The following is a 10,408-nucleotide window of genomic DNA, read 5'->3' on the forward strand; positions in this document are numbered from 1 at the left end:
CAACAGTCTGTCCTGCAGATTACCTCATAATATGTGTTATATGTGATGTGATCCCACGCAGCGCAGCCACCTGTACACACATGTAGGAGGACCGCAAGGGAGAGGCACAGGGTCACGGGGGGAGCTGTAGTATACAGGTGACGGATGGCTCTGTACAGCATTATGTTATAACGGGGGTGAAGGAGGAAGGGGCAGTACAGTATATAGGGGTTCAGGAGGAGGAAGGGGCAGTACAGCATATAGACGTTCAGGAGGAGGAAGGGGCAGTACAGTATATAGGCGTTCAGGAGGAGGAAGGGGCAGTACAGTATATAGGCGTTCAGGAGGAGGAAGGGGCAGTACAGCATATAGACGTTCAGGAGGAGGAAGGGCAGTACAGCATATAGACGTTCAGGAGGAGGAAGGGGCAGTACAGCATATAGACGTTCAGGAGGAGGAAGGGGCAGTACAGCATATAGACGTTCAGGAGGAGGAAGGGGCAGTACAGCATATAGGCGTTCAGGAGGAGGAAGGGGCAGTACAGCATATAGGCGTTCAGGAGGAGGAAGGGGCAGTACAGCATGTAGGCGTTCAGGAGGAGGAAGGGGCAGTACAGCATATAGACGTTCAGGAGGAGGAAGGGGCAGTACAGCATATAGACGTTCAGGAGGAGGAAGGGGCAGTACAGCATATAGACGTTCAGGAGGAGGAAGGGGCAGTACAGCATATAGGCGTTCAGGAGGAGGAAGGGGCAGTACAGCATATAGGCGTTCAGGAGGAGGAAGGGGCAGTACAGTATATAGGCGTTCAGGAGGAGGAAGGGGCAGTACAGTATATAGGCGTTCAGGAGGAGGAAGGGGCAGTACAGTATATAGGCGTTCAGGAGGAGGAATGGGCAGTACAGTATATAGGCGTTCAGGAGGGGGAAGGGGCAGTACAGTATATAGGCATTCAGGAGGAGGAAAGGGCAGTACAGTATATAGGCGTTCAGGAGGGGGAAGGGGCAGTACAGTATATAGGCGTTCAGGAGGAGGAAGGGGCAGTACAGTATATAGGGGTTCAGGAGGAGGAAGGGGCAGTACAGTATGTAGGGGTTCAGGAGGAGGAAGGGGCAGTACAGTATATAGGGGTTCAGGAGGAGGAAGGGGAAGTACAGTATATAGGCATTCAGGAGGAGGAAGGGGCAGTACAGCATATAGACGTTCAGGAGGAGGAAGGGGCAGTACAGCATATAGACGTTCAGGAGGAGGAAGGGGCAGTACAGCATATAGACGTTCAGGAGGGGGAAGGGGCAGTACAGTATGTAGACGTTCAGGAGGAGGAAGGGGCAGTACAGCATATAGACGTTCAGGAGGAGGAAGGGGCAGTACAGCATATAGGCATTCAGGAGGAGGAAGGGGCAGTACAGCATATAGGCATTCAGGAGGAGGAAGGGGCAGTACAGCATATAGGCATTCAGGAGGAGGAAGGGGCAGTACAGCATACGTTCAGGAGGAGGAAGGGGCAGTACAGCATATAGACGTTCAGGAGGAGGAAGGGGCAGTACAGCATATAGGCGTTCAGGAGGAGGAAGGGGCAGTACAGCATATAGGCGTTCAGGAGGAGGAAGGGGCAGTACAGTATGTAGACGTTCAGGAGGAGGAAGGGACAGTACAGTATATAGGCGTTCAGGAGGAGGAAGGGGCAGTACAGTATATAGGCGTTCAGGAGGAGGAAAGGACAGTACAGTATATAGGCGTTCAGGAGGAGGAAGGGACAGTACAGTATATAGGCGTTCAGGAGGAGGAAAGGACAGTACAGTATATAGGCGTTCAGGAGGAGGAAGGGACAGTACAGTATATAGGCGTTCAGGAGGAGGAAGGGGCAGTACAGTATGTAGGCGTTAAGGAGGAGGAAAGAGCAGTACAAAATACAGAAGTGAAGGAAGAGCCAGCACAAAATAAACAGGCGAGGGCAGAACAAAATTGGGAGGAGGGGGGGGGGGGGGGGGGGGGGGGGAGTACAAGATAAGGGATGAATGACGGAAGTTATAGAATATAGGGAGGTATAGACAGGGCCGGTTCGAAGGCCCTCTGCGCCCAGGGCAGGAAATGGGGGTGTGGTTTAATACAGGGGACGTGGTCAGTTACGCCCCCTGTACAGTGGTAGCGCCGCTTAAATGCTGAGAGATGCGCGATGACGTCATCGCGCACCGCACAGCAAAAGGTCCTCTCTACGAAGGGAAACTAGACACGTAGCGTCTAGTTCCCTTCGTGGAGAGGACTTTGCTGTGGTCATCGCGCACCGCTCAGCAAAGGTCCTCTCCACGAAGGGAAACTAGACACATAGCATCTAGTTCCCTTCACAGGGGACACAGCGGGCAGCGGAGGGCACAGCAGTGGCGGATCTTGCCATGGTGCGGCGCCCTCCCGGGCAAAAGTCCTGCTTGCCCATGGCAAGATCCGCTACTGGGTATACAACTGATGGAGTGAGAGACAGGATGGTAGAGGATATAGTGAGTCAGGGAGTGTATATGTTGGGGTGAGTGCAGGATAGTATGGGACAAGGGGTGTTAGGGAGTGTATATGTTGGGGTGAGTGCAGGATAGTATGGGACACGGGGTGTTAGGAAGTGTATATCTTGGAGTGAGGGTAAGGACAGTAGAGGACATATGTTGTCAGGGAGTTTATATGTGGGAGTGAGTATAGGGTGTTGGGGTGAGGCACAGAAAAGCATATAGGACATAGGGTGTCAGTGTACATGTTGTGATAAATACAGGACAATATATAACATAGGTTGTCAGGGACATTATATGTTGTGGTGAATATAGGGTTTTGGGGCGAGTACAATGTAGGATATAGGGTGTCAGGGAGATTATAAATTGGGGTGAGTATAGGACAGTATAGGATACAGGGTGCCAGGAAGATTATAAATTGGGGTGAGTATAGGACAGTATAGGACATATGGTGTCAATGAGAGCATATATTGGGGTGAGCACAGGACGCTGGGGTGAGGGACAGGGTGAGCACAGGACGCTGGGGTGAGGGACAGGGTGTATAGGGTGTGAGGGGGAGTACATACGACGGGGTGGGGGACAGGGTACATACAACGAGGTGGGGGACAGGGTATATAGGGGGAGACGGACAGGGTATATAGGGGGAGACGGACAGGGTATATAGGGGGAGACGGACAGGGTATATAGGGGGAGACGGACAGGGTATATAGGGGGAGACGGACAGGGTATATAGGGGGAGACGGACAGGGTATATATACGACGGGTATGGGGTGTTAGAGGGGAGAATATATGACGGGGTGAGGGACAGGGTGTAAGGGGGAGTATATATGATGGGGTTAGGGACAGGGTGTACAGGGTGAGAGGGGCAGTATATATGACGGGGTGAGGGACAGGGTGTATAGGGTGTGAGGGGAGTATATATGAATGGGTGAGGGACAGGGTGTACAGGGTGTGACGGGAAGTATATATTACGGGGTGAGGGGCAGTATATATGACGGGTGAGGGACAGGGTGTATAGGGTGTGAGGGGGGGTATACATGACGGGGTGAGGGACAGGGTGTACAGTGTGTAAGGGGCGGTATATATGACGGGGTGAGGGACAGGGTGTGAGGGGGAGTATATATGATGGGGTGAGGGACAGGGTGCATAGGGTGTGAGGGGGGGTACATACGACGGGGTGCGGCACAGGGTGCATAAGGGGTGGGGCACAGGGTGCATAAGGGGTGGGGCACAGGGTGCATAAGGGGTGGGGCACAGGGTGCATAAGGGGAGACGGACAGGGTGCATAAGGGGTGGGGCACAGGGTGCATAAGGGGTGGGGCACAGGGTGCATAAGGGGTGGGGCACAGGGTGCATAAGGGGAGACGGACAGGGTGCATAAGGGGAGACGGACAGGGTGCATAAGGGGAGACGGACAGGGTGCATAAGGGGAGACGGACAGGGTGCATAAGGGGAGACGGACAGGGTGCATAAGGGGAGACGGACAGGGTGCATAAGGGGAGACAGACAGGGTGCATAAGGGGAGACAGACAGGGTGCATAAGGGGAGACAGACAGGGTGCATAAGGGGAGACAGACAGGGTGCATAAGGGGAGACAGACAGGGTGCATAAGGGGAGACAGACAGGGTGCATAAGGGGAGACAGACAGGGTGCATAAGGGGAGACAGACAGGGTGCATAAGGGGAGACAGACAGGGTGCATAAGGGGAGACAGACAGGGTGCATAAGGGGAGACAGACAGGGTGCATAAGGGGAGACAGACAGGGTGCATAAGGGGAGACAGACAGGGTGCATAAGGGGAGACAGACAGGGTGCATAAGGGGAGACAGACAGGGTGCATAAGGGGAGACAGACAGGGTGCATAAGGGGAGACAGACAGGGTGCATAAGGGGAGACAGACAGGGTGCATAAGGGGAGACAGACAGGGTGCATAAGGGGAGACAGACAGGGTGCATAAGGGGAGACAGACAGGGTGCATAAGGGGAGACAGACAGGGTGCATAAGGGGAGACAGACAGGGTGCATAAGGGGAGACAGACAGGGTGCATAAGGGGAGACAGACAGGGTGCATAAGGGGAGACAGACAGGGTGCATAAGGGGAGACAGACAGGGTGCATAAGGGGAGACAGACAGGGTGCATAAGGGGAGACAGACAGGGTGCATAAGGGGAGACAGACAGGGTGCATAAGGGGAGACAGACAGGGTGCATAAGGGGAGACAGACAGGGTGCATAAGGGGAGACAGACAGGGTGCATAAGGGGAGACAGACAGGGTGCATAAGGGGAGACAGACAGGGTGCATAAGGGGAGACAGACAGGGTGCATAAGGGGAGACAGACAGGGTGCATAAGGGGAGACAGACAGGGTGCATAAGGGGAGACAGACAGGGTGCATAAGGGGAGACAGACAGGGTGCATAAGGGGAGACAGACAGGGTGCATAAGGGGAGACAGACAGGGTGCATAAGGGGAGACGGACAGGGTGCATAAGGGGAGACGGACAGGGTGCATAAGGGGAGACGGACAGGGTGCATAAGGGGAGACGGACAGGGTGCATAAGGGGAGACGGACAGGGTGCATAAGGGGAGACGGACAGGGTACATAAGGGGAGACGGACAGGGTATATACGACGGGGTAAGGTATGGGGTGTTAGAGGGGAGTATATATGACGGGGTGAGGGACAGGGTGTATAGGGTGAGTATACATGACGAGGGGTGAGGAACAGGGTATATAGGAGGTGAGGGACAGGGTATATAGGGGGTGAGGGACAGGGTATATATGACAGGACAGGGTCAGGGTATATAGGGGGTGAAGGACAGGGTATATGGGGTGTTAGAGGGGAGTATATATGACGGGGTGAGGGACAGGGTATATAGGGTGTGAGGGGGAGTATATATGACGGGGTGAGGGACAGGACGGGGTCAGGGTATATAGGGGGTGAGGGACAGGGTATATGGGGTGTGAGGGGGGAGTACATATGACGGGGTGTGGGACAGGGTGTATAGGGTGTGAGGGGGAGTATATATAACGAGGTGAGGGACAGGACGGGGTCAGGGTATATAGGGGGTAAGGGACAGGGTGTGAGGGGGAGTATATATGACGGGGTGAGGGACAGGACGGGGTCAGGGTATATAGGGGGTGAGGGACAGGGTATATGGGGTGTGAGGGGGGAGTACATATGACGGGGTGAGGGACAGGGTGTATAGGGTGTGAGGGGGAGTATATATGACGAGGTGAGGGACAGGGTATATATGACGGGTGAGGTATGGGGTGTTAGAGGGGAGTATATATGACGGGGTGAGGGACAGGGTATATAGGGGGTGAGGGACAAGGGGTGTGGGGGAGTATATATGACGGGGTAAGGGACAGGGTGTACAGGGTGTGAGGGAGAGTATATATGACGGGGTGAGGGACAGGGTGTATAGGGTGAGTATACATGACGAGGGGTGAGGAACAGGGTATATAGGAGGTGAGGGACAGGGTATATAGGGGGTGAGGGGGAGTATATATGACAGGACGGGGTCAGGGTATATAGGGGGTGAAGGACAGGGTATATGGGGTGTTAGAGGGGAGTATATATGACGGGGTGAGGGACAGGGTATATAGGGTGTGAGGGGGAGTATATATGACGGGGTGAGGGACAGGACGGGGTCAGGGTATATAGGGGGTGAGGGACAGGGTATATGGGGTGTGAGGGGGGAGTACATATGATGGGGTGTGGGACAGGGTGTGAGGGGGAGTATATATAACGAGGTGAGGGACAGGACGGGGTCAGGGTATATAGGGGGTGAGGGACAGGGTGTGAGGGGGAGTATATATGACGGGGTGAGGGACAGGACGGGGTCAGGGTATATAGGGGGTGAGGGACAGGGTATATGGGGTGTGAGGGGGGAGTACATATGACGGGGTGAGGGACAGGGTATATAGGGTGTGAGGGGGAGTATATATGACGGGGTGAGGGACAGGGTGTACGGGGTGTGAGGGAGAGTATATATGACGGGGTGAGGGACAGGGTGTATAGGGTGAGTATACATGACAGGGTGAATGACAGGGTATATAGGGTGTGAGGGACAGGGTATATATGACGGGGTGAGGTATGGGGTGTTAGAGGGTAGTATATATGACGGGGTCAGGTATGGGGTGTTAGAGGGGAGTATATATGACGGGGTGAGGGACAGGGTATATAGGGGGTGAGGGACAATGGGTGTGGGGGAGTATATATGACGGGGTAAGGGACAGGGTGTACAGGGTGTGAGGGAGAGTATATATGACGGGGTGAGGGACAGGGTGTATAGGGTGAGTATACATGACGAGGGGTGAGGAACAGGGTATATAGGAGGTGAGGGACAGGGTATATAGGGGGTGAGGGGGAGTATATATGACAGGACGGGGTCAGGGTATATAGGGGGTGAAGGACAGGGTATATGGGGTGTTAGAGGGGAGTATATATGACGGGGTGAGGGACAGGGTATATAGGGTGTGAGGGGGAGTATATATGACGGGGTGAGGGACAGGACGGGGTCAGGGTATATAGGGGGTGAGGGACAGGGTATATGGGGTGTGAGGGGGGAGTACATATGACGGGGTGTGGGACAGGGTGTATAGGGTGTGAGGGGGGAGTATATATAACGAGGTGAGGGACAGGACGGGGTCAGGGTATATAGGGGGTAAGGGACAGGGTGTGAGGGGGAGTATATATGACGGGGTGAGGGACAGGACGGGGTCAGGGTATATAGGGGGTGAGGGACAGGGTATATGGGGTGTGAGGGGGGAGTACATATGACGGGGTGTGGGACAGGGTGTATAGGGTGTGAGGGGGGAGTATATATAACGAGGTGAGGGACAGGACGGGGTCAGGGTATATAGGGGGTAAGGGACAGGGTGTGAGGGGGAGTATATATGACGGGGTGAGGGACAGGACGGGGTCAGGGTATATAGGGGGTGAGGGACAGGGTATATGGGGTGTGAGGGGGGAGTACGACGGGGTGTGGGACAGGGTGTATAGGGTGTGAGGGGGGAGTATATATAACGAGGTGAGGGACAGGACAGGGTCAGGGTATATAGGGGGTAAGGGACAGGGTGTGAGGGGGAGTATATATGACGGGGTGAGGGACAGGACGGGGTCAGGGTATATAGGGGGTGAGGGACAGGGTATATGGGGTGTGAGGGGGGAGTACGACGGGGTGTGGGACAGGGTGTATAGGGTGTGAGGGGGGAGTATATATAACGAGGTGAGGGACAGGACGGGGTCAGGGTATATAGGGGGTAAGGGACAGGGTGTGAGGGGGAGTATATATGACGGGGTGAGGGACAGGACGGGGTCAGGGTATATAGGGGGTGAGGGACAGGGTATATGGGGTGTGAGGGGGGAGTACGACGGGGTGTGGGACAGGGTGTATAGGGTGTGAGGGGGAGTATATATAACGAGGTGAGGGACAGGACGGGGTCAGGGTATATAGGGGGTGAGGGACAGGGTGTGAGGGGGAGTATATATGACGGGGTGAGGGACAGGACGGGGTCAGGGTATATAGGGGGTGAGGGACAGGGTATATGGGGTGTGAGGGGGGAGTACATATGACGGGGTGTGGGACAGGGTGTATAGGGTGTGAGGGGGAGTATATATAACGAGGTGAGGGACAGGACGGGGTCAGGGTATATAGGGGGTGAGGGACAGGGTGTGAGGGGGAGTATATATGACGGGGTGAGGGACAGGACGGGGTCAGGGTATATAGGGGGTGAGGGACAGGGTATATGGGGTGTGAGGGGGGAGTACATATGACGGGGTGAGGGACAGGGTGTATAGGGTGTGAGGGGGAGTATATATGACGGGGTGAGGGACAGGGTGTATAGGGTGTGAGGGGGAGTATATATGACGGGGTGAGGGACAGGGTGTATAGGGTGTGAGGGGGAGTATATATGACGAGGTGAGGGACAGGGTATATATGACGAGGTGAGGGACAGGACGGGGTCAGGGACGGTATACACACGTCAGGGTCCCCGGGGCCACACATCACCCCCCGGCAGCCACTCACGGGTCCCCGGTGTCCGGCCCCCGGCCCCGGCACAGGATGGGGTTGAGCTCGTCCTCCGGAAAGGCGTAGTGCATGTAGTTGTCGTAGCCGAAGGAGAACATGCCCCGGGCCATCTCCCGCATCTCCTTCCGCAGCCCGGCCGGGAAGGAGCTGTACCGGCGCCCGTAGTCGTCCCCCAGGTGGAAGCGTCCATAGGTGGCCCGGCACACCGCCGCCACTGCCGGCCCCGCCGCCACCAGCACCACCCCGGGAGAGATCAGGCTCCTCAGAGCGTGGAGACCGAGCCGGAGCAGCAACAGCCCGAGCAGCAGCCACCAGCCCCGCCGCCGCATCCCTGACTCTCCTCCTTCCGCCCGGAGCCGCCCCGCATCGTCCCGGACAGACTGCGGACACGCCCATTCCTTGCAGCCCACGCTGATTGGATGAGGCGCAGGACACGGGGTCACCTCTGGCAAATCACTATCCAGCACGTCACTGGGACTTAGTAAGCAGCGTCACGTGTCCATAGAAACGCTTCCTGGACTCTCCCCGACGTCATCGCTTAGCGTACAGGCCCCGCCCTCTGCCTTGTTTACATCCATTAGACCATGTGACCAGGCAACCATTCGAGGATGCAGGCGGCTGCAAGGGCGCCCACTGCTTGTGGGGCGCCTAAATCACAGAATCATTCTAGTGTTACTCCCCCCTATTTTGCTGGTTTTGGTTCTAATGCGTCATCCGGTTTTGGATTTGGTTTTGTATGCTCTCCAAAAATAAAATAAAATTACATAATTTGGACCTTTTTTGTTCCTGGATTATTGTTGACCTTAACAACATTAATTTCCAGTGATGTTTGACCACCTCACAGCTCACAATAATGTTTTCATCCAGTTTAGGCCAAAGGCTGCAGCGAGTGGGTTGATTACTAAGCGACAGAGCAGCGGCACAAACACACAACAGTTTAAAGCACATCTAAGAAACATTGCCACAACACAGTGGCAGAAATGAAAATTGGTGCAAGGTGGAATTGTCCTTGAACGAAGTTGCACTGGAGTACAGTGCACAGAACAGTACAAACAGATCAGACAATATATTTGTAACTTTTTTTTTTGTCACTGGCAGCTGGGTTCAAACTGCGTGGAGTCACAAGGCTTTGAACAAAGCACACTAGGGTAAGGTGCACCAAACAGTACAAACGATAGAAGAATATATTTATTTTTCACTTCGCAGCTCATCTCACATTGGAGCGGTGGTGCTAGTGTTACTGATGAGCTGCAGCCACCTCCCCCTTCCTCAGGTCCTGCTGGCACCATGGTCCTCCTCCATTTACAGCCCACCCCTCCTGGTACTCACACACGCTATATCTGTTGGACAGCATTCATCCCCTCCTCAGGTCCCAGTGGCTTCCTTTTTCAGCAGTGTATGGGATGTCATGCTGTCACTGCTGCTGAAATGAGGAGGAGCAGGCTCTGTGCATCTTGAAGACAAAATGAGAGGCAGCTGGAGGGACAAGAGAGGTGGGGAAGCTGCTGGAGGTACACAGGTGGTGAACTACTGGAGGGACAGAGGCAGAGATGTGTATAAGGGGCACTACTGTGGTCATTATGTGTAAGGGGCACTACAACTGTGGGAATTGTGTATATGGGGCACTACTGTGTGGATTAACATGTATAAAGGGTACCATTATGTAGTACAATATGAACAAAGGGCACTACTGAGTGACATAACCTGAATAAGGGGCATTACTAGGTGGTGTAATATGAATCAGGGGCGCTACATGCGGTGTAATGTAAATAAGATTGTGCTACTGTGTGGTTTAATTTGAGTTGGGGGTCCTATTATGTGACCACGCTGCTTCTTTCTGAGATCAATTTCCCTTTATAAAGTATGAGAAGTAGGGAACTAATTTATAGTTTGCAGGGGGGATGC

General features: G+C 54.5%; 1 protein-coding gene across 2 annotated transcripts in view; it reads right to left on the reverse strand.

Moving 5' to 3' along the window:
- Positions 1–8,958, reverse strand: part of EDEM1 (ER degradation enhancing alpha-mannosidase like protein 1) — a 32,544-nt gene extending 23,586 nt beyond the window's left edge. Inside the window, exon 1 of one of the 2 annotated variants that reach the window (XM_063941286.1) lies at positions 8,501–8,958. In XM_063941286.1, the coding sequence (XP_063797356.1) occupies positions 8,501–8,899 (399 nt within the window). In that variant the 5' untranslated portion in view covers positions 8,900–8,958. The remainder of the gene's footprint in view (positions 1–8,500) is intronic. The other variant, XM_063941285.1, reaches the window with a different exon arrangement.
- Between the last annotated feature and the right edge of the window lie 1,450 nt (positions 8,959–10,408).

Source organism: Pseudophryne corroboree, chromosome 9, assembly GCF_028390025.1.
Source record: "Pseudophryne corroboree isolate aPseCor3 chromosome 9, aPseCor3.hap2, whole genome shotgun sequence".
Classification (NCBI taxonomy): Eukaryota; Metazoa; Chordata; class Amphibia; order Anura; family Myobatrachidae; genus Pseudophryne; species Pseudophryne corroboree.